Source organism: Ambystoma mexicanum, chromosome 2p, assembly GCF_040938575.1.
Source record: "Ambystoma mexicanum isolate Mex_15411 chromosome 2p, UKY_AmexF1_1, whole genome shotgun sequence".
In the NCBI taxonomy this organism is placed as follows: domain Eukaryota; kingdom Metazoa; phylum Chordata; class Amphibia; order Caudata; family Ambystomatidae; genus Ambystoma; species Ambystoma mexicanum.
Genome location: NC_090923.1, coordinates 589,378,661 through 589,403,090, shown reverse-complemented (window position 1 = coordinate 589,403,090; position 24,430 = coordinate 589,378,661). Strand labels below are relative to the sequence as shown.

Sequence of the window (24,430 nt, the reverse complement as noted above, 5' to 3'; positions counted from 1 at the left end):
TGACCATGAGAATTACTCTCTTCTCCTAGTCTACCTTGAGGAATCTTGAAGGCTGCTCCGTTACAGTCTTTTGCACAAGTCTTTAAAAGCCTCTATACTTCTTCCCAAGGGTTCTTAATTAAGGTTTTATCAATAATTCTTATATCCCCTTCTACTGTCATGGCTTCTTGGGCCATGTATCTGATCTTGATCATTGGGGAGTTGGCTCCCGGAGAGTTCTAGACTTAATAGATGTTTTCTAGACTTATTAGATTCACCACTGTAACGAGGGAGTTCAAGCCCAAGGCACTCTTGGTTTATACTAATTTGATTCTCACTACTGTGACAAGGGAGATGACTTCGGATGCACTCTGTACTTTGGCTGCTTTGTAGATCACTATTCTAACAAGCGAGATTTCTTGCGTGACTTCCTTGACCGTTGGTGTCACTGTTATGACAAAGGGGATTACTCCCGAAGAAAACTTGACTCTTGGTGCTCTGGGTATCACCACTTTGGCGAGGGAGTTAATTCCTGAGGAATGCTTGACTCTTGTACCCTCCTCGATCCCAGCAGGCTTGCCAACAGCTCCCGTTACCTTCACCTTGAATGGGGAGTGTGACCGGTTCTTCCTGAGGATCTGAGGTTAGTGCTGTTTCTGAACGCTTCCCGAGCATGCTCTTCTGCCACTTCCCTTTGGTCGCTGGGGCTCAACTGAGCTGTTTCCACGGCAGGCTCTACGTTGTTAATGGACCATGTGGCCCACTTATTGGAGGTCACGCAACCACTGGATTCTTTCCGCTTCAATAGTGAGTCGGTCTCCCACCGGTTCTCTCTGCTTCTTGCCCAAGGACCGACTCCCTTTCGGGACTTCGGATGCCACAGGTTTGAACTTCACAAGCTGCACAGGACGGGCGCTGGCTTACCTAGCGGCTCTTCCGGCTTCCCCACAAAATGAGTCCTTCCTCAGCATTTACGTTATATAGCAGGGCCCGCCCCAGCATAACGTCAACGTCTTTCTTTGATGTTCCTGATGTAATCCTCATGCCTCGTTGGGGCCACCTCGTCACAGTCTCATGGCAATACAGGATGTGGTTAGTTTGCATGTTTGTTTGGCTTTTCCTCATCCCAGTTAAAGCAGATCTTGAAGGTGAGATAGAAGAGACTTAACAACAAATAGCACTATCAGGTAGGATACTCAATGGCTTTACCAGGCTCTTGGCTTCTAGAGAAACTGGTATAGGGAGGTCTTTCATGGGACGCAAGTCCTCATCCCCAGCCAGGAGTCTCCCAGTGAAGACCCGCATTCCACCACCCATAGGGAGACTATTGGGTAGCGTCTTCACCTCCATAGCCTCACAGGGAAGGGCTCCTCTCGGGGGAGAAGTGACGACATCCTGTGAATAGTCTCACTACTTACAACATCCCAGTGATCGCCATGCATGACAAACACACTTGACATTTCTTGACAGAGTGAGAAGAAGAATGCCCCAGAATTGTTGAAAGGCAGGCATGAGAGTGCATGTGCATTCAGTGGATGTAACTGAGTGTGCAATCTTTTAGTAACAAGAGAAAACAGTAGTTACAGAGAAAATATCTTAGAATTGTTTGGAGGCAGCAGGAGGTTATATTCAATGGCTGCAACTCAATGGGTTATCTTTTTGTGACAAGACTAAATACTAGTACCTCCACAAAAAGAATTATAAAAATGTTTTGGTTTATAGGCAGGAAAGGGCATTTAATGGCTGTGAGCGTGATATAATTTTTGTGACGAGCTAAAATTCTAGCGGCAGAGAAAGTCTTACAAATCTTTGCATGTTACATTCAGCAACTTAAATTGAGTGCTCAACACCAATGCCAACTTTCTGTGACTAGGGTGAAGTGATTGAGTCCCAACATGACAGGAGCACTTAAAAATATCAAAGGGAGAGAAGCCATGCTGTTCATCAGTTATAGCAGCTGCTGTGTGTATATGGATGTCAGAAGTATGTGTGGTAAATTTAAATCAGCACAATCAAAAGCAGCACAATCGGCATCACATCAATCTGGTGTGCAATATAAAGCAGCACATTCTCAGGGTTTGCAACTGGAGGAGGGTATTCAGCCCATTGTCCCTTTTGCAGAAGAAGAGAATTTACAGATTGCATCTACTGATGAGCAAGGAGAAACAGAAGTGCAGGATATGGGGTATTTCTGGTTTGGTTTTATGTGAAAAAACCGAAAGCCACAAGAAGGAGTGTCAATACTGCAAGGCTGACATCTTCGCAGTTCGAAAATGTCGGATGCTTTTTTTTTTTTTTTACATTTTACATTTTGCATTTTGTGCGCTTTCTGCATAGTGGAAAACTTTGAATCCCATAATGGCGAACAAGGGGCAGGGGGTGTCCCCCGCTTACATTACGCAGTTCAAGAGAAGGAGAAAGGCGGCAGGAATGGAGAGGGTGGCGAGGGGAGAACTGACCTTGCCCTTTTCATTACCAAGCCCGCTGACCCTTCGTGGAGGAGAGCATAAAACCACGAACAATAGCTCAAGTGTCATGCAGCAGATGTCAAATGGTACACGGGGAAAGCCTATGCCGATAAGCGGGAGTGAGGGAAGCTCCAACGACCGTGGTACCGGCCTTGACTCCAGTGAAGCCGAAAGCAAAGTGGTTCACCACAGCCGGTGAGTGGAGGGGAGAACCGATAAGAACCGGGCTGTGTTGAATAAGAAGTGCAAAGTGGCAAGTTAGAACCAAGTTTAATGAACTGTGTAAATAAGGGTAAAAAGTGTTAAGGGGAGACCAGCTGCAGAGGGAAAACCGGCACCACGTGGGAGCTAACTCAAGAGACACTGGTCGATCCCCCATCTTAGCGAAACTACGGGTATCAAAAGACGAATCCCACCATATGAGAAAGCTAGGGAAGTGAATCCCGCAAATACAAGCGAATGTGAAGTTGGCAAGAGTGACCCCGAACGAGGGAAGGTGACGAGTAGGGGGGGGAAGTCTAAAGTCCCAGGAAACAGTGTGTTGACATGATAGAACTCGGCCGAGGGATGTCCACTGGAACTGTTTGAAAAGACATTAAGATTTCTGAGCAAAGGAAAAGCCGCAGTGAACCCAGAGAAGGGAGGTTGAAAGTAAAAAAGGGTCAGCGCCCAGAAGAGGGGAACCCTGGGGTGAATCCATCTCCCCAAAGAAACTGTGAAAAGGAAGGAACAAGTTACTTACCTGTAACTGTTGTTCTCCAGCATGGGTATGGGATGGATTCACATGCTCATGAATATTCCCCGTCGTCAGGCTGGGAATCCTCTGTAGAAGAAAAAAAACAGTTTCGTTTCTGAACTTTCTCCTAACAACCAATCACTGAGCTCTGGGTCATACTGCCCCAGCCAATGACTGCCCTCTAGCTAAGCCCCTCTTTTGGCAGTCATCTTCAGATTTGGTAGCACATAAAGTGGCAGTAGGACCAAGAGAAGAGCCGCAGAGAGGTAGGCGGGAGGGTTCGCATGTGAATCCATGCCAGACCCATGCTGGAGAACAACAGCTACAGGTAAGTAAATTGTTCATTCTATAGAATGGGGTCTGGCATGGATTCACATGCTCATGAATAAAGAATACTTAGCAGTACAAACATGCACAACCATTGGAGGTGGCAAGGCTCAACAGAAGCGATCTCTTACCTCCTCACCAGGCTCACCTTCAAGTGAAAAGGTTGCGCAGCACTGCTTGGCCGACTCTGGACTCCTCCCTGGAATCCCTGTCGACGCATTGGAATTTCGTGAAGGTGTGCGTCGACCTACATGTAGCAGCCCTGCAGATGTCCAGCAGGGGCACACCAGACAGGAACAGTGTTGTAGCAGCGATCGCTCTGGTAGAATGGGCTCTCAGACGGCCAGGCAGCGGTCAGTTTGCCAATCGGTGACAGTGAGTGATACAGCCGGAGAGCCACCTGGAAATAGAAGCTTTGGACAGGGCCTTTCCATGGTTCAGAGGATCAAAGTTCACAAAAAGCAGAGATGTTTTCCAGAAACTCTTAGTGCGGGCAACATAAAACTTCTGCGCTCTAGCCACATCCAGCGAGTGCAAAGTCCTTTCAGCCGGCAACTAAGACATCGGAAAAAACAAAGGTAACACCAAGGGTTCGTTGAGATGAAATTCCGACTGAACCTTGGGCATGAAGGAAGGGTGCGTCCGCAGCATCACCCTCGTCTCGTGAAAAGTCAAGTAAGGCTGCTTGTAGGACAGGGCCTGGATCTCCCCTACTCACCTTGCAAAGGTGATGCCCACAAGGAAAGCGGTCTTCCACAACAGAAACTTGAGCGGGGCTGAGTGCATAGGCACGAATAGCACCCCTATGAGCCTAGTCAGCACCACATTGAGATCCCAGGACAGAGCCTTCACCGGAGGGAACGAGCGTAACAGTACTTTGATGAACTCCTTAACCAGACGTTGCGACCACAGAGAAGACCGTCCCGGAGATCTGGTGTAGCGGGAGATTGCCGCCAGATGCATGGGCCTGTCACGATTTGGCCAACGACAGTAAATACGGAAGTACTTGAGGAGCTGTGACCCGCAGAGGGTTGACCTTCTGTGAACAGCACCAAATTGCAAAGTGCTTCTATTTGTGTCTGTAGCATTTCAGAGTAGACGATGCCCTGGCCTTGGCGAGAACATCTTCGCAGTCTGCCGGGAGATTGTAGTCCCCGAACTCTAATGCTGCAGGAGCCAGGCCTTCAGGTTCATAGACCCCGGGTCGTGGTGAAGAATGGCACCTCTTTTCCCTAGCGAGAAGATCCGCGACCACTGGCAGCTTGACTGGGGGGGGGGCGCTGGCATGCTGAGAAGGTCTGGGTACCAGATCTGCCTTGGCCACGCTGGTGCGACGAGGTGCGACTAGGTTTATCCTGCACCGGTACCGTCTGAGTTGATTGATGACACGAAGAAGCAACAGCAACAGAGGGAACGCATACAGAAACAGGCCTTTTGAAGGGAATGAATGCGTCCCCCATGCTCCCCTCCTGGGGTAATCTGCTGGCGAACCTCCGGCACTTGGTGTTCGTCGCTGTTGCAAACAGGTCGATCTGGGAATTGCCGCATCAGAGATAAAAGTTGTCCACTTGGTCCTGCCGAAGCTCCCACTTGTGGCAAGGGCAAAGCTCCCTGCTGAGACAGTCAGTGACAGTGTTATTTACTCCTGCCAGGTGAAATAGAATGAGGAACATCCCCTAGGAGACGGCCCAGTGCCACAAGTCCTGCGCCTCCTTGGAGAGCCCCGGGGATCTTGTGCCCCCCTGCTTCTGGATGCAGAACATCGTGGTGGTATTGTCCGTGAAGACCCTCACCACCTTGCCCTTGAGGGATGGCAGGAACGACTTCAGATCCCTAAACACTGCCCTTAACTCCAGGACGTTGATGTGCAACTTCGTCTCCTCCGGCAGCTACAGGCCTCTGGTGTGAAGACGTCCGGTGTGGGCACCCCATACTTCCAAGGGAGCGTCCAACGTAACGGTCTCCTGATACAGGGGGCTCTGGAAATCTGTGCCTCCGGCTAGAATGGAGCGAACGCCCAACCACCTTATCGCTCAACGGAACTCCTCGTTGAGCGCAATCCTGTCCTGGAAGCCTCCGGACACCAGAACCCAAAGGGCGTCTAACTCCTGTAGCGGGCGCATCCGCAACCTGCAAAGTCGAATCAGGTATATGCATGACGACATCATGCCAAGAAGAGACTTGATGGTCCTCAACGTCGCAATCTTCAGTGCCAACAGCCGTTGCACCTTGCTTAGGATGGCCGCTATGCTCTCCTACGACGGTGATGCCAGGCATGATACTGTCGAGCCGTGATTCCAGGAAAACTGTCCTGCGATGTCTCTTGAACTAGCCCGGATGAGCAAGTCATCCAGGTAAGGGTAAACGTGGATACCTTTCAGTCGTAGATGGGCCGCCACAGGGGCCAGGCACTTGGTGAAGACTCTTGTTATTTTTTTGGCCCTCGAAGACAAGAGACTTTTGTTGAAAAGAGACTTGGCTGTCAAGACATTTGAGTGGTGGAAACCAGAACTGTCGTCTCGTGCTGGAGAAAGCTTGAGAACTGTGTTGTGCTCCAAGATCCCGTCTTCCCCCGTGTTCAAAACGTGAGGAAGGGAGATCCAAGCTATCACATCCCGACATATCATTTGTGGACACTTCTTTCTTTTCTTGAAAACCATCCCACAACCCTTTTAGTATTAGTTGTAAGGTTTGGCAATAGGTTTCTTAGTATATCCTTTTATATCCTTAGTATCCTTTTTATTTTGACACAATGCCACTAGGACTGCCTTATTTTTCATTTGATGGTCAACTCTTGCTTTCGATTAGGTGTTTTTCCAACCTGCCCACAGGTTAATAAACACCCACAGCTGATCCTTCCTGTCTGGCAAACTATCGCCCAATTTCCATTAAACCCTTTCTGGGCAAACTCCTGGAAAAGCTGGCCATCTCTCAGCTTAACCTTCATTCAGATTCTGTTGGTTGTCTCCATGACCACCAGTCTGGCTTCGGAAACTGCTCTCCTCAATATCTGTGAAGATCTGCTCTCCAACCTTGATTCTAACATTCCCTCTGTCCTCATCCTTCTTGATCTCTCTTCTGCCTTCGACACGGTCAACCACACCATCCTGCTCAACCGTCTCCGTGATAATCTGGGTATCAGTGATCAGGCTCTGGCCTGGCTGACCTCTTTTCTCTCTGATCGACCCTCCCAGGTCCAACTGGGGTCTTTCCTATCATCTATCTTCCTCTCCACCTGTGGGGTTGCCCAGGGGTCTAACCTCTCACCCTGGCTTTTCAACCAATATCTGACAACTCTCGCTCACTGCATTGCCATTTTCTGCTCAAATTTCCAGTGATACGCTGATGACAACTCATTTTCTGGCTGCCCTCGGCCACCTCCTCTCCCTCTCTCATCTCCGACTGCCTAACTGCCATTCAAAATTGGTGTGCCACCAATGATCTTTGTCTGAATGCCAGCAAGACGGAGATCCTCCTCATCGGCACACCATCTCCATCCTTTTCCCTCACCCTCTGGCCGGCCCCCCTTGGCCCTCCTCCTACCCCTACCTGTGAGGCTAAGAACCTTGGCGTCATCTTTGACTCCACACTTTCCTTCTCGGCCCATATCTCTGATGTCTCTAAAAAGTCAAACTTCCGACTGCACCTCCTCAGAGGTATTCTGCCTTTCCTCTCCTTCCCCCAGAAGCTCATGGTATCCCAAGTACTGGTTCTCTCTAGCTTGGACTATTGTAACAGCCTCTTTCTAAATCTACCTGCCTCTACTCTCCGCCCTCTACAACTTATCCAGAACAGGACTGTGAGACTTGTCCTTGGCCTCAAGCCCTGGGATCGTATCTCTCCAGCTTTGAAATCTCTCCACTGGCTCCCAGTGGATGCAAGGATTAAATTCAAAACCCTCTGCATTGTCCACAAGGCTTTCTGGGGCCTGGGTCCAAAATACCTTCAGCTATCCTTCCGCAAATACCTCCCCTCTCGAGCTCTTCGCTCCTCTACCTCTTACTCCCTCGGGGTCAGTCGTTTTTCAAAGAAACGAGCTGGGGGTAGATCTCTATCTTCGGCAGGGGCCTCCCTCTGGAACAGCCTCCCTGCCATTCTAAAACTTGAGGAGAACCATCTCCGGTTCTGGAAGCACCTCAAAACCTTCCTCTTTGCTTCTGCCTTCGCTCCCCTTCTCCCCTGCTGATCTGCTCTCTTGGCACTGTGCACCTGGCCACCCTCTGTCTCCTGGGCCCAGGTACCTGCTCACCCTGCCACCTTCCTGCACTGCCTCCTGGCCACCCCTTGCACTGGGGACTGTATCTGTACCCATACAGCCCCCCCCCATTTTTCTTCTTTTTCTGCACTTATTCAGACTTACCCAGTCTGCTGCCTTAAACACAGCACTTGCCACTTGCTGGCTGCACTACCACAGTTTGCCTTAATTTTCTATTTATTTTATTTATCTGCGCTCCTCGGCTTCTGCACTTTCCACTCTCTCCCTTCCATGCACTTTTTCCCCTTTCCCTTTCCCTTTCCCATTCCCATGCACTTGCGCGTTCTCAATGTCACTGGGCCTAGTAAGATCGTTTTTATGTTGTGCTGTGTTCTCCCTTGTTCCCCTCCCTTGCCTAGTCGTGCTCTGAAACACTTGTGTACAAGCGCAATACAAATAAAATATTATATCATATCATACACTTGAACTGTGATCACTTGTGTCTGTCTTTACTTTGGTCACCATCAGTTCCTCAAACGTGCCAGAATTTGCTTTGGGTCATGCAATTAGAAAATCCATGGCGTATACACCAAAGGAGATGCATTAATGCCTGAGTGTAATGGATGCATTGGAATCATGTTCTTGTTTGTGGGTGCAGCGCCCAAAAATGTGGGATGGATGCTTGCTGGAAATTCTATTAATTGTTTTGTATCACATTTAAAAAACTAAAAAGACATTATGAAAAAAGAAGGAAAAAGAAGGAACTCATCAAGTTATCAGATTTCATTCCTGAGCTCATCCGCAACGATAATTGGCAAAGTGCTCTTGGGACACATCTATTCCTGGGTTGCTGGATGGAGGAAAGGGTTTATTTCTCAGCATCAGGCTGGGTTCAGGTGTGGTAGCAGGACAACTGAGCTTTGTGGTCTCGGGACGATAGCTCAGCGGCAACGTGCTCGCTTTGGAAGCAAGTCGACATAGAGCAACACAGGTTTGATCCCCAGGTCCACGCTTAGAAACCTCTGGGTATTAAGCGTGTTATAAATAACCTATCATATCATATCCGTCCAGCTAATAATCTCAAAATACATCAAGGTCCTAAGTGGCACTCTTTATACAGGTGACCTTTATGGCAGACCTTGGAAAAGTGTGGGATAGAGAGACCAATTTGAGCACCATTTAAAAGCTATATTCCAACAACGAGTTATTGAGAAACGGGGATCTACCAACCCATTCAATGCCAATGAAAGTGGTAAGAAAAGGGTGCATACGGGCAGCACAGCTATTTAAGCAATGACCTGGTAAACAACCTCCTAGCCATTGAGAAGGATGTCCCAAAGATGGGAACATTCCCAAGTCCACAACTTATATTTGATGAGATGCTGTCCTCTTGGTGCAGGGTCCAGCGTGCGAAAGCATTTTAGGGACAGGAGCAATCCTGTGCACAGGGGAAGCTGGTGCTCAATCGGAATACATGAAAACAATCTTGCTGATGGGACGAGGCACAAAGGACTTGAGCCTGTTTTTTTGCAAGGTCAGTTTACTACCTTGGTCTGAGATTTTCCTCCACAGACTCCTGGAAAAAATAATGTCTAATAAATTGCTGAAGTCCAGAAGATGTATTTAGCCAGAGCTGTGGGGGCACATAGCTATGATGGGTGAGATCTTGGGGAAAGGCAAGTGTTTGTTGTGACTAGGGTCGAAAATGCCTTTCTCCGGGATTACCAAGGGCTACACATACAACCTGAGGGGGGGGACTGAGATGTATCTATAGGTTATTGGGGGGCTTATCCATTTAAATACCATTCATAGGTGGTTCTGCGTCTGGATGAAGAGAAAGGCTTCAGTGTGTTGAAATGTAATTGAAGACATTCGAATGTCTGGGCAGATGCCATCCCATGTCCAATGTACGTGCAAAACTCTTTATAGTATCTGGAACTTTCCAGATTCTAAACGCAGTCAGGCAAGCTGCCCAAATACGTTTTTTCACTCCCAAAAGGGTGATTCTGTGACACAAGGGTGGCTTGAGGGCACTGCAGGAAGCCAGGCATGTCTTGTATACTCCATGTTAAAAGACATTCACGGCATAGAGCCCTATTTATCCTGGGTAGCAGCAAGTAACTCTACTCGAGGGTTTGGTTTAGGCAGATCTGTGGGAAGGCTGTCCAGGGCCTCTAAGTGGTGTAGGAGGATCTAGAGTGCCTGTTCCTCATATGAGTTAGAAGAACAAGTTACTTACCAACTGGTAACGTTCTTTCGACTGGATGTTCCTCCAACGTATTCCACATCTTTGACATGTAATGTCCACAGCTGGGCACTTCGGAAACTTTTTCAGCAGAGGGCGTCCTGAGTCGATGAAGTTGGGTCGATGTCCCTCGAAGGCCTCCGTCGAGGGTGACGTCACCGGATGTTATAAATAGGACGCATGGTGCCCGTAGCCTCAGTTTATGTTTTTCCCCCAGAACGTGTGGCACCAATCCAATGCCTGCTTGACTGCACATAGCCTTACCGAAACGTAAGCTGCAATCGCATAGGAAATTCTCCAAAGGGGCAGGCTGGGAGGGCGATGTGGAATGCGTCCTCCAACTTATTCCACATCTTTGACAGACTCCCAAAGCAGTACCAGAAAATGGAGGAGGGAAAAGAATTTGGAGTACCCAATCAGATGGCGGAATAAAAAACTGCCTTACCAAAGGCCATATCTTGACCATAGATCGTATCCAGGCAGTAATGTTTAACAAAGGTGTGGATAGAAGGCCATGTGGCTGCATCAAAATTATTCCTAATAGGAAGTCCCCATTGGAAGGCTGTGGCAGTAGTCAAGCCCCTAGTGGAATGAGCTCTCAACCCTTCAGGATGGTCCTTACCCACCAATCGGTAACACTCAGTAATGGTAAGGATAATCCACTTGGACAGGGTCTGTTTGGTAACAGCCTGCCCAATCGGTGTTCAGCATATCCCACAAAGAGTTGATCGTCCACTCTGACCCTGGACATCCTAGAAATATAAAAGCTCAGAGCTCTCCTAGGATACAACCTATGGAGTCGCTCCTCTTCCGTACCAGGATGAGGAGGAGGATAGAAAGAAGGAAGAATCACTTTCTGGCTCACATGAAATTCAGATACTACTTTGGGTAGAAAGGAAGGACATACCCTTAGTACAACCCTGTCCTTGTGGAACACAGTAAAGGCAGCTTAGAGGAAAGTGCCTGCAATTCACTCACTCTGCGAGCGGAAGTAACCGCAACCAAGAACACTGTCTTGAAGGACAATCTCAAGGGACAAGAGTGCAAAGGTTCAAACGGAGCACCCATTCGAAATTTCAAAACTAAATTCAAATCCCAAACCGGCACCTAGAAAGAGGATGGCGGAAACACATTAGTCAGTCCATTAAGAAATTGAGAAATCAAAGGAATCTTAAAGTAAGAGCATTCTTCAGACGAGCGCTTATATATAGGCAGCGCCGCCGGTTAACCCTTAATGGTACCGACTTGAAGGCCCCTGTGGGCCAAAGAAAGTAAGAAAGACTAAACCATAGGAATGGATCACTGAAAAGAATCAACATTTTGTCCTCTGCACCAGTCACAAAACTTACTCCAACGGCAACGGTACATGGATTTTGTTGCTGGTCTCCTGGCCGAAAGCAACACCTCCATCACATCATCCGGGAGGTCCCAATCCTTATATCTCAACCTTTCAGATACCAAGCGTGAAGGTTGAAAGTTCTGACCTCTGGATGGAGAACGTGACCCCCCTATCGCGAGAGCAGATCCTCTCAATAGGGAAGACAGCGTGGAGGACAGATGGACATTTCTAGAAGGTCTGGGTACCACGCTCTCCTGGCCCAATGCAGAGCAATGAGGATCATGTCGGAACGGAACCTCCGTAACCTGCGTCACACTTGAGGAATGACGGGGACTGGAGGAAACGTGTACAGCAGTGGGAATGATCAATCCACTACGAATGCTTCGCCCAAGGCTCCTCTCAGAGGAAATTCCCTTGAGCAGAATCTCTTGCACTTCTAGTTGGCACTGGTTGCAAAGAGATTCACTTGTGGGGTTCCCCAAAGGGCGAAGATCTCCAGAAGGACTTCCTGAGCCAATTCCTACTCGTGGGAGATCGTGCTCTGCCTGCTCAGAGTGTCCACGGCCGCATTTTTGTCTCCGGCCAGATGAACTGCCAAGATCGAAATTCCCTGTTGGATGGCACAGAACCAGAGCTGCATTGCCTCTCTGCACAACGGGAGTGACCCTAACCCGCTCTTTTTTTTGTTGAGGTAATGCATTGCCACTGTGTTGTCCGTCATGATCAGGACACTCTTCCCCCGCACAGACAGCAGAAAAGCCTTCAGGGCTAGCCTGATGGCCCTCCGCTCTAACAGATTGATGTGGAGTTTGGACTCCGACGGAGGCCATGACCGCTGGCAGTCAAGTCGTTGGCATGAGCGCCCCATCCTGTGAGGGAAGCATCCGTCGCTACAGTCACCTCTGGCCACGGTTGCCAAAAAGGCTCCCCCTTCATCAGATTCCCTCTGTTGGCCCACCAAAGAAGATCCTGAGAGACCGAGATTGGAATCTGAACAGGATCCGACATCTTGCCTGAGAACTGTGACCACTGCATCTTGAGTAGCCATTTCAGGAATCTCATCCACAGTCTGGCCTCTGGCACCAGAAAAATGCAGGATGCCATGAGGCCGAGCAACCTTAAGAATTCGAAAGCCGGGAGACTCTGGGCATGTTGAAACTTGTCCACCATCTGCACAATGTGATGAGCCCTCACCTTGGGAGGCGAGCACTTCCCCAAGGACGTGTCCAACACAGCCCCGATATACTGCAGCGGTTGGGAAGGTGTCAGATGCGACTTCTTGAAATTGAGGGAGAAGGCCAGTCTGTGGAGGGCGTGGCAGGTGAGACCGAGGCGATCCAATGCTTGTTCAGGTGAACGCGCACAGATTAGCCAGTCCTCCAGGTAGGGGTAGACGTGAATCCCCCCTAGCCTGAGATACGCTGCCACCACCACCATTAGCTTGGTGAAGACCCTCGGGGCGGAGGTCAATCCGAAGGGCAGGACCTGAAACTGAAAGTGCGAGACACCAGCTGCAAACCTCAGGAAAGTAAGCATCCTGTAGGCCCAGAGAGACCAACCAATCCTGAAGTTGAAGGGCCTGGAGGACTTGAGACTGAGTGACCATCTTGCACTTGTCCTTGTCCTTCCTGAGAAGGTTGTTCAACCAACGCAAGTCCACGATGGGTCTCAATCCCCAGTCTTTCTTTGGAATCAAAAAATAAGGGGAATACCATCCCTTGTTCCTCTCCGCTACAGGCATTAGATCTATAGCGCATTTGTCTAGCGGGGTCAATATTTCCTGCGCAAGAAGCGTATCCGGAAGCTTCAAAGAGAGATTCCACTGTGGAAGGTTGTGAGGCCGCTTTAGGAAGGGAAGACATTAGCCGTGGGCGATAATCTCTATAACCCATGCATCGGAAGTAATGGCTTGCCACTCTTCGAGATGTTGCCACAGTCTGCCCCCAACTGGCGAACCATGGGACATTGCCTCACAAATGTTTTGGAGCGGCTGCGGCAGCGCCTGAAGGCAACAAGGCAGCTGCCTGAGTGGCTTTGGCACCTCTATTTCCCCGACCAGCAAGGGTACTTTTTCACTGGCCCCTTTGACTGGCGGCTCCTCTCGTTCTACCAAAGGAGGAGTAGTAACGAAAATAACCTCCCCTCCATTGCTGACCCCTAGGACGAAAAGGCGGATGATGACGCACGGCTACGCTTAAAGAATTTGCTGCATATTTGGAGGTCTGCAACCTCTCAAGGTTCTCGTCAGCCTTGCTGCCAAACAAATGCGCGCCATCAAAGGCATATTCAAAAGATGGGCTTGCACATCCGGGGCAACACCTGACGTCCGCAACCACGCAAATCTGTGTATAACGGTGCTCGCAGCCATGGACCGGCTAACACTGTCAACCTTGTCCAAACCCGACTGAAGGGATTCACACATGGCATCCTTGCCAACTTGCACGAGAGCAAGGAACCCATCCCTTTCTTCCCCCCTCGGGAATATGCTCAGCCGCTAGAGAAACACAGTTCCAGAGTGTATGAAAACCTTGCCAAGGCACAAGTGGAGTTGGCTGATTTCAATGCCATACTCCCTGCAGAAAATACCTTGCAAACCCAACCGTCGAAGCGTTTGTCGTCCCTATCAGGAGGGATGGTAGGGTACGCTGCCTGCTTCGAAGTAGACGTAGCGGCCTGAACCACCAAACTCTCAGGAGTGGGGTGAGTAGATAAGTAGCTGGGGTCGCTTCGGAAGGGCGGTACTTCTTTGCCAACGATTTGTTAACAGCCGGAAGAGATCCCAGTGACTACCAAGCAGCCTCCACCCTTTTCTGTAAAGTGAGATGAAAAGGTAACACCGGGTCAGAAGACAGACCTTGATCTAAAATGTCAGTTAGATCATCTTGTACAAAATCTTCAGGAGGACTGGACCAGCCCAGATACTCTGTGAACCTAGCCATGAGCCTCCTGTAAGACGACTCAGCATGAGCTCCAGGCTCAGGCCTGCCAAATTCCACTTCCGGAGAAGTGTCCAGCCCACTGGCATCATGAAGGGTTTGCCTCAACTGCTCCAATTGACTGACTCCAGAAAAGACAAGAGCAACATCGGGCTCAACAGGATCCTCAAAGTCAGACCTTTCTTCCCCCTCCATATATGTTGCCCAGAGGGAGGTAAAAACCCTGCCTCGGGACAGAAGAGGGTCTGGAGTCCACCACAGGCCTCACAGACTTCGCAGTAGCCTTCCTTGGAGGATCCACCATATCATGGACCTCCAACTGAACATTTCAGGCAAAAATCCCGAAGGCGTCGAGGGCACCGAAGGCTTCGACACAGAGAGCATCGACTGCTTCAGCGTCTAGATCGCCAAAGGCTTTGACGTCGACAATTGTGCCAACGGCGCCGAGGGCTGATAAGAAGACAGAGCCTCGATCTGAGTGCGACGGACACGGCGCCGACGGAGTCGATGCAAGCTTCGAACCCTTAGCAGGTTTCTGCCGTCTCGCTGGGGACGAGGACCGAGACCTGGAAGCACATCTCTTGTGACTATCCTGAGCCTTGTCCAAACGGGACCTCGAAGGCTCCCATTGTGAGTTGCGTCGAGGACCCGAGCCCAAAGGCGTGCGAGCCACAGTACGAGACCGTTCCTTGCCGGCTTCAGTTGAAGGCGCGACCGGAACCGTGCCCTGCAATTGGAAAATCGCCAACATCTGCTCCTTAAAGGCAGCCCATTCCTCCGGAGTCGAGGACTTTGTCGGGCATGCCATTTTCTTCGCTGCACCATCATCCGGTGACAGCGCTTCCTAGAATGCGCTTCCTAGAATGCCGGGACGAGGAAGACGAATGGCGGGAACCACTCCGGGACCGAGATCCCTGGGCCTCCTCCCGACGCGGAGAATCACCTCTCGAGTCATCTGTGGAAATCCCCTTGGACGATTTAGATTTCCGCGACTTGAAACCCTACCCTCCTGAAGCTTCCCCTTACGCTCCCGCAAGGCCTTGGCAGTCAGCGACTGGCATTTTGAACAGTAGTCGATGTCGTGACTCTCGCCCAAGCACCACAAACAAATGCGATGCGGGTCGGTGATCGACATTTTACACTTGCAGTCCCAGCAAGTCTTAAAGCCAGACCGCGGAGTCGGAGGGGTCGAAGAAAAAGACATCACTACGATGAAACACACGAGGCGTGCTGAGTTCTCGAAGCGAGCACATTTTTGCGGAAAAAACAGAACTGAGGCTACGGGTGCCGTGCGTCCTATTTATAACATCCGGTGACGTCGCCCTCGACGGAGGCCTTCGAGGGACATGACCCGACGTTATCGATGCAGGACGCCCTCTGCCGAAAAAGTTTCCGAAGTGCACAGCTGTGGACATTACATGTCAAGATGTGGAATACGTTGGAGGACACAATCCATTCGAAAACGTAGATCACTTACTTTTCTTCTGCCCCCTAATTACTAGGCTAAGAAACAACTGGGTGAAGCCTATTTTGCATGAGGTAATTCACACAATTCATGAGGCCTTCGCCCGGCTGGCTAAACCAATTCTCTTAGTGGTATTTGCCCCTTTAGAAAGAGTAGGGCATGGAAGAAGAAGTGGAAGACAGTGGACAGTGCTGTGGGTTGTTACATTTGCAGGCACTTTAATGGATTATTAGTATGTCCATTATGGGATGATGCATTTTTTTATTTGTATTGCATTCAAGTTGATATTTAATATTTAGTGTGTGTGAGATATCTGGCCCAACTGCCTAACAAAGATTATGACGAAGTACTTTCACATTGAGGAAGGTTTCCAATTGATAATAGACAGTGTTCAAATCCAATGGTTCAAGCCCACAATTACAAACAGCCACCCACTAGTTCATTCATTTGAAAACTTTACAGAAACGAAGACGGTGACAACGCAGACACAGTAATCACTGTACACACTGACCATGTTAAAAAAAAAAAAAGCACTTCTCACAAACTTGTTCAGATGCTCGAGATCAAAAATTGCATATGCAGAGCTCTCAAGTTTCCCGTGGCCATGCATGAGAAGGCCACACAGTGCTGTTTTTCCTTGGAATTCGGGGACTTGTGGTTTACCAAAATTAACTGTGTGATCTTCTACTGCATGGTCACAGAAAACATGAGGGCTCTGCATATGATGATGAGATTGGTCTTTATAAAAATCTCTTTAAGGCTGTGATTATGGTTCAACTGCATAATGTCACATTTTTTCAAACCTTGAATTGTACATATTGACCAAATTCAATTGAAATGATGAAAATTAGGTTTAAATATTATCCTGAAAAGTAGAATTCATGTGTCCAGAAGTACATACCTGCTTTTTTGCTTGCTTTTCATTTTATTTTGAGAAGCCTGCACCTGCTGTGGAAGGATGCACAAATCCAAGTCCAGCTTTTTGCGAAGGTCAGATATCACCTGATTAGAAATTAACACCGAATTTTCCTTTAATTAACCTTTTCTTTAATATACATGGACGGCAATAACATCATCAGAATAAAACATTTTTTCACAGTATGCAATCATGCAGATCTGTATACAGAGACATATGCACAGAGGGAGGCTCAAGCAGTACATATATAGATATTATATAAACACATGTGACATACAAAAAAATTGCTAAGTATTCAGTAACCCCTTGTACATGTTTCCCGATGACTAGAAATATTGCCGAGCTCGGTCAGACATGCCCAGTGGTTGATTTCAAGGATTATGCCTTAAGGGGGCCACAAATGTCGCTGGGGAGACCAATGCCGTCCACAGCTCCTCCCTTTCATTCGCACAGATCACATATGTCCACAACTAGGCGGCGCAGACTGCAAACATTTCAGCAGTACACATAGCTTAGCCAACAGGAGAAATATAATTCAACAGTTTACGCCCATCTCAGCGAATCTGGCCAAATACCCCGAACAAACATATCAAAGGTGTTTGGTGAAAATGCACTCCCGTAATAGCTAGCAGGGTATCGCAGCCCCTGATGAAGAGTGATAGAAACTCGAAACTCGTTGGGCCTTCTCTTACATCATTTGTATAAATAAAAAATGGTGCAGTCGAAACTAATCCAAAAAATGTCAACTATAATTTATGGCTCTTTCTGCCTTGAATCTAATACAATAGAAATGTCTAAAGCATAACATGTCTAATAGTTAACAAATAGAAGGTTGTCCTATTTGGTGGCTCCCCCAGTGGGGCTCTCGAACAGTTGACCATCCTTCAAACTCTAAAAAAAACATTTAGGCCTAGGCCTTGTTGACAGTGTGCAGGGGACACGGGTTTCCTATTTAGGAAATCATCTTCTCTTTGACTTATTTCCCAGCCTAGATACCAAGGATGAGCACTTCTCCCCCGCACCTTTAAAAATCTTACCAATGGACCTAATTATTTTACCTACTTTGAAATCAAATTAAGAACATTGTTTAAAACGGTGTGCTTGTTGCATTGTTTAGTTATTCTATCACAGACGTATGCCCAGAATGTAGATAACGATGGACAAGACCAAAGCAAATTAATATAATCCGCCGTATCCTCACCAAACCTGGAGCAGCTACCGGTCGACCCAAGTTTAAAGAGCTGCCGTCTGGCTGGAGAGAAATGGTACCCATTTTGGATTTTCAGATGGATTAACAGGAAACGTGAATTTTGCGATACCTCATGGGTTAGTCCACAAATCTCATGCCAGACCTTCATACGTCATTTCCACCCTAAGATCAGCCGCCCATTTATCCCGACACTTGACCAGGGCCCCGGACTTGTGGCCAAATTGTAGCCTACATATGTAGATACTATCGCCCGGCAGCCGCCAGAACAAGCAATGTATTAAAGGACCGGGTTAGAATCAGATTCTAAAGGAAATTCCTTCCAGAAATGTTAAAATGCCCCACGAAGTCAGATATTGCAGCCACCATGTCGTTCTGCGCTGCGGTGTGTCCAAGACCTTCTGCGCTTCAACAAAGCGGCTGTCAACATACATACCACCGAATGTCTGGATCCGCTCTTTCCTCCATGAGCCGATAATAGCTGCATCAGAAGTGGGTGGAAGATGTTTGCAATTCCATAGAGGAATATGCTTACTATATGGGCAGGGTACACCCAACAACCGCCTAAATTCTCCTCCATGCCAGCAAAGTTGCCTCCAACGGGTTTAATTGACAGTCGTCCGTGTATCCCTTAGCTAGTATCAAGGACCTAACTTCACTGCCACCGGCAGCATGCCTCTCATTTTTAACATGTGGGTGTGCCACCTCCTACTACAACTAATAGGATGCAAAATGAGCCTGAGCTGCCAACCAGTACACCATGAAGTAAGGGTTGTGAACCTGCCAGCCTCAGATAGCCTTGTCAAGGGGGACCACTTCAGCCGCTCCACCCCAGAATGCCACAGGAAGTTAGTGACTGCTGATTCAAGTCAATTAAAGAACAAGCGTCATGGCCACAGCAGCACATTTTGGAACAGGTAGAATAACTTTGGGAGAATAACCCTTTTCAGAAGCTCAATCTTGCCAACCAAAGTCAGTGGTAGCTTCGCCCATTGCTGCATCTTCACCAAAAGGACAGTCTTATAACTATCGAAGTAACAACTATGCAGGGGTACAGCACTTCTAAAGACCTCAACCCCAGATACCTCAAAGCGCCGCACTCATGTGAAATCAAGCAGATTGATAGGCTTAAGTGTAGCATCCGTTAGAGGGAACAATACTGACTTAGCACAATTTATATGGAGCCCTGAATGTCTACAAAATTGTAAAACATCACGCATACTACTCTTCTTCCCTGCCAATAGCTCTCTCTCATCTCTTCCTCTGGCTATCCAGTTCTCACTCTCCCCTACTCTTCTTCAGCTCGAAACCTCAGGGTCTTCTATGACCACACACACCTCCTCTGCTTTCATCTCCAAAACTGGAACAGCAGCTCACCTTAACCTCCTAACCATAAGGAAAATCAGGCACCACTTTTTCCGTTCAACACTGCCAAGCATCTCTTAACTGCTGTTGTCTTCTCTTAACTGGACTACTGTTCCAGCATCCACTAGTTTTCCCAACTATGCTTTCGGTCCTCTCGACAAGATCATTAACTTTGCTACAAGGACTCTCTTTGAACTCCCTCACTTCACACCTACTTCCTCGTACGTCACCAGGCTGGATAGCTGATGATGCAAAAGAGGGCCAGATTTAAATGTATTGTTCTGGTTCACAAATCAATCCACGGTAAGGCACCACTGTATCTATCCTCCTCAATCCAACTCTAGAAGCCTTCTCAATCTCTGCTCTGGCTCCTTGGCTACCCTTGTGGCACCTTGCCCTCAAAGCGTTTCCTCACGCTTCCCTTCTTTTCTCTCTTCTTGCTTTACCTTGCACGTAATTCTCTTCCCACTGACATCCGAGAAACAGTCGACATGGATCTGTTCAAAACAAAACTAAAAGCCTACCTCCTCGCCTCTCAGTTACCCTCTTAACCTACCTCTCAACTACCTGCTAGCTAACATGTTTCCCTCGCCTCTAACCTGCCTCGGTCCCTCACTTCTTCTACCTCCATTTTAGCACTTCTCCCATCATAGCCACATCCCAAGCACAGCTGGCTGTACCGCCTACCTGAACTTAAAAATGTCCGTCCAATGTTGGTTGTCCTTAATCAATGTATGTCCACTTATGTATTGTCCCCAGTGACTGTTCCATTTACTCCTCTCCACATCCTGGTCAGCACAAATAAAATGGCATCATCTGCGTACAAACAGATAATCTCTGGGGTGCCTATTATTCGAATACCTCTGTGGGAATGAGAGCCGAATAAGATCTGCCAGGGGCTCGATAGCTATAGCAAATAATAACAGAGATAAAGGACATCTCGGACGAGTGCACCTGCCAATAGGTATATTCTCAGATAATAATGACTTTATCTACCAGTGACATGTACAGCAGCTTGACACAAGATCTAAATTCTGGTCCAAATCTGCATTTTGTCATGACCGTATATAAATATGCCCATGACATTGATTCAAAAGCCTTTTGGGTGTCTAGTAATGCTGCCACCGCCGGGGGGGGGGGGGGGGGGTGCAGGGTCTATTTGAGACATTATATTGAAAAACCACTGTATATTGGGGGCTGTGGATCGACCAGGAATAAAGCCTGACTGATCGGGGTGTATCATCATATGCACCATCAGAGGCATCAGCTGAGTAGTCAATACCATAGCAAACACTGACGTTTGAGTTGATGAGCGACAATTGTCTACAAGAGCCTCCCGAACCTTCAGCAGGTATGGGCCCAGGATCAATTCGTACTGATTACAGAAATCCACACCAAGGCCATCAGAGCCGGCAGTCTTTACATTAAGTAGGGCATCTATCGTGTGGATGATCTCCTCCACAGTTATTGGTGTGTCTAACCGGGATCTGGCTTCAGGCGACTTCTGGGTCAGGGGAAGACCATCCAAAAATTAGTCTATATCTTACAAGGAGCAGCAATCCCCTTGCATATACAGCCTGCTATGGAAGTCATGGAACAGTGCGTTAACGTCCCTGCCCCTATATACTGGAACGGCTAGCTGAATCTCTGATTTTTGGGATACAGGTATTCCGTCCTTCCTGCGCTATGGCACGAGTCAAAGGATTCCCGGGACGCTCCCCTTCTCCATACGGCCTCATCGCCTCCGGGACATAAACAAATGTCACTTCCCTCTACGCATTGCGATGGAATCTATCTAAAGCTTCAACAACTTGTGCCAAAGTGGCCATATGGGGGATGCGCTCTTTGGCCCATTTCCAACATCCCGAAAATGTATTTGCATTTCTTAATGTCTCTGCGAATGACTTTCAAGACCCCCAATTCAGTGGACATGGGTTTACCCTGTATGTACACTTTAAAGCCTAGCCAGAGCATGCCTATTTAGGCCAACAAACCATTATTAGTGTAGAAAAAAAGCTTTATACATTCACAGATATTAGACTCAAACACTAGGTCCTGCAGCGCCAACGGCTTGAACCTCCAATGTCGAGAACAGCTAGGGAGTTCGGACAGGCACTGGGAGATCGCCACAGGGGAATAATCAGGGTAGGTCTGGAGAGGATTTGTCCCAACGATACGCTGCTCAGGAGAGAGGATGACACCAGCCATAGAACTATCCTTGAGGATGAATCATGCACCAAGGAGTAGAATGTGTTCTCCCTGGACACAGGATGCATCCGAAGTCGGTCAAGTGGCACAGCGAGTAGAGCGCTCGCTTTGACATCAGTGCAGATCCTGCTAACGCAGGTTTGAATCCTGGCAGGACCAAACTCAGCCTTTCATCCTTCCGAGGTCGATAAATGAGCACCACACACTGTGGGTAATAATAAGCAGCGCTCAGATACCTGAGGGTTCGTAGCGCTATATAAATGCGAAATTGTTATTATCACCATCAACACATCCTCAAGCTGCATCTTATTCGCTCCGATCCATGACGGTGCCTGCAGCCCTGGACAAGCCCCTGTTGGAAGTAGTGCAATTTTCCAGCGCCCTATCTAAGTTGTGTGAGGGAGGCATGGTATCACAAGTAGACACTGACACAAGAGCTGCAAGTTTGAAAACATTTATATATGGTTTAAAAGGGGTTGGAAAACTCCTATCTTGCCCAATAACTAACATGGGAGTATGCTCGACTACCAAACAAAAGGAAAATACAGTCCTAGTCAGTCCTTAGACAAACTAAAAATGGCCTATACTAATAAACCTAATGCCTGCCCTCATTTTAATACAATAAATGTGCAAAGGGAATGTGTAATGCAAAAAGGAAAATCGGTGTTCAACAGAAATGTCAGTATGACTGAGTAAACTCCCTTCCCCACGTTTTGTAGCACGGGCTAAGGTGGCACACTTGGACCTTGCAACACACTTTGGCTTCGGACAGAAGGATGCAGCTCGTTTCGTGGACCAGGGCCCACTTGGCCTTCCACGAAAAAGTCACTAGTTTATCCGCTGGACCTCTCGGCTTACTCTCAATACAGCCCCGGCCACCTTTTAGCTTGTAATACAGTTCAACAAAAGTTATTTTCCTTCTGGTTACCACAATTCAGTACAGGTTTCCCTCTGGAAGGCTCAAACCTTTCAATCACAATTTGTGGGGGTTCCCTTCCCCAAGCTTCTATCACACCTTTACAGGCTTCCCTCCATCGGGCTCAAGCCTCCTTTCACTTTCCTTCTGCTGTCGAAGACTTTCGAATCTGCAAGGCTATTGGCTCTTACCTCGACATGACCACTTCGACCACCTTTTCTCAAACGTCACTTTTTCTCTCCTACACCAAGATCTCTTGGTAAATGTAGTTTCACGCACAGTATATTCTATTCCCCCCCCATTCCACCCCACGGAAACCAAAGAACCAATGGAAAGACAGTCAGGACAGAAGGAAACGAACAACTGAATACACAAGCTCACCAAGACGGATGCACTGGGACGCCACATCAACACCACTCCGACCCTGAACCGTTCAAAGCCTCGACCGACCAGTGTCGCACTACATAACCTGAGAATAGATATTACCTACCCAGTCCCAGACCCGAAGATAAGTTTCCGACGCACCTACCAATCGAAACAATACTCACTATGATACAGCTGGATCAGCGCCGCACCAACAAAGCGATTCGGCCCACGAGGGACCAGCAACGACCTAACCCACAGATATACAACTCTAACAGAACCATAAGTACCTGAATCAGGATACAGACCCCACTAACCCAACCCTCAATCCTCTGCATACTTAACCCACACTAAGCCACACAACCATCTCTCTCCCAGCAATCCGCACGCACTTTACCACACCGCATCAACAACACATAAACATCACCCACAGCACTCGAGGCCTCGCCCGATCCGATACTAGCACAAAGCCCAGCACTCGGTGTATACCGAGCTGAAGCTGCCAACAGCACACCACTTCTCCCACTTTCCTTCTCCCCTCCACCCGACTAACCCTACCCGTCCTCCCCGTTTACAGATCCGTCAGAGCCCCTGGGGACCAATTCCGTTGGGGACGGTAGCTATACAAGTACCTTTAACATAACATTTGTAAAGTGCCTAAACCCTCAGGCATCAGGGTGCTGTTGCAAACTGGTTACATGATACAAAGCTTTCCTCAGCGCGGATTGTGCCTCGACAATCAGAAAGGCACCAGAAATTAAGGACACACGTTACATGCAGATCACTTTCCGAGGTAAAGGGGCAATTAGGCAAATAACCATGTTTTCAGGGTTTTACGGAAGGCCCAATATCATTCCTCTGCTCTTAGTTCTGGGGTTGAGGGAATTCCAGTATTTTACCATGACTGCTGGGAAACTTACACCCCTCCTTCGGCTCTTTTCACGTTCTGTATGGCCAATTTGTGGGCATGGAAGGATTAGTGATCTGTTAGACTCATATCTCTCGATTTTCTGCGACAGGTATTGTGGAGCGGTCTTGCTCAAGCATTTGTGGGTAATGGAAGGAGTCTTATCCTTTCCTGGATAGGGAGCGAATGAGCCTTTTTCCTGGTGGCTGTGATGTGATCCTTTTTGAGATGTTCAGTGCGGCTCGGAGGGCGTTATTCTGTATTCACTGTAATTTGTTTATGTTCCGTTTGGAGGTTCCCGCAAATAGGACGTTACAGTAATCCAATCTCGCACCCGTAATTTGTCTGGCAATAGTCATGCAACTCTGCGGTGAGGAATTGTCTTGGGGCATTGATGAGCTTAGCGGTGTAAACTGCTGATGAAGCTACAGCGCTGACTTGTTTGTTGAGGGAAAGGGAGGCATCCAGGTGTACACCTAAAGTTTTTACTGTGTCTGAGACAGGAAACTGGATTCCTTCTATCGAGAGTGATGTGAATTTCGGGCTGAGTTTTTTTTAGCATTGCGGGGGAGCCCACCATCCGACTCTCTGTCTTGTTGTCGTTCAGGCACAAGTAGTTTGTCACCATCCAAGACTGGATTGTGGAGTATATTTTGTTGAGCATCATCATAAGAGCCTGACAGGGGTAGGAGAACTAGGGTGTCGTCAGCATAGTTTGTACAAGATATACCAAGGTCATCCAAAAGATCAAATAAGGGATTAATGAAGGTGTTGTAGTGAGAGGGGGAAACACAGGAACCTTGGGGGATGCCGCATGGAATAGGGGTAGGCGAGGCACTTGCCATGTCTGAGAAAACT

General features: G+C 48.2%; 1 protein-coding gene across 5 annotated transcripts in view; it reads right to left on the bottom strand.

Annotated features, from left to right (window-relative positions):
• The window catches only part of FANCD2 (FA complementation group D2), a 2,923,540-nt gene that overhangs the window by 2,103,465 nt on the left and 795,645 nt on the right, over window positions 1-24,430 (bottom strand). For all 5 annotated transcript variants that reach the window (XM_069644087.1, XM_069644091.1, XM_069644090.1 and 2 more), the window contains exon 12: window positions 16,592-16,692. In XM_069644087.1, the coding sequence (XP_069500188.1) occupies window positions 16,592-16,692 (101 nt within the window). The remainder of the gene's footprint in view (window positions 1-16,591; window positions 16,693-24,430) is intronic.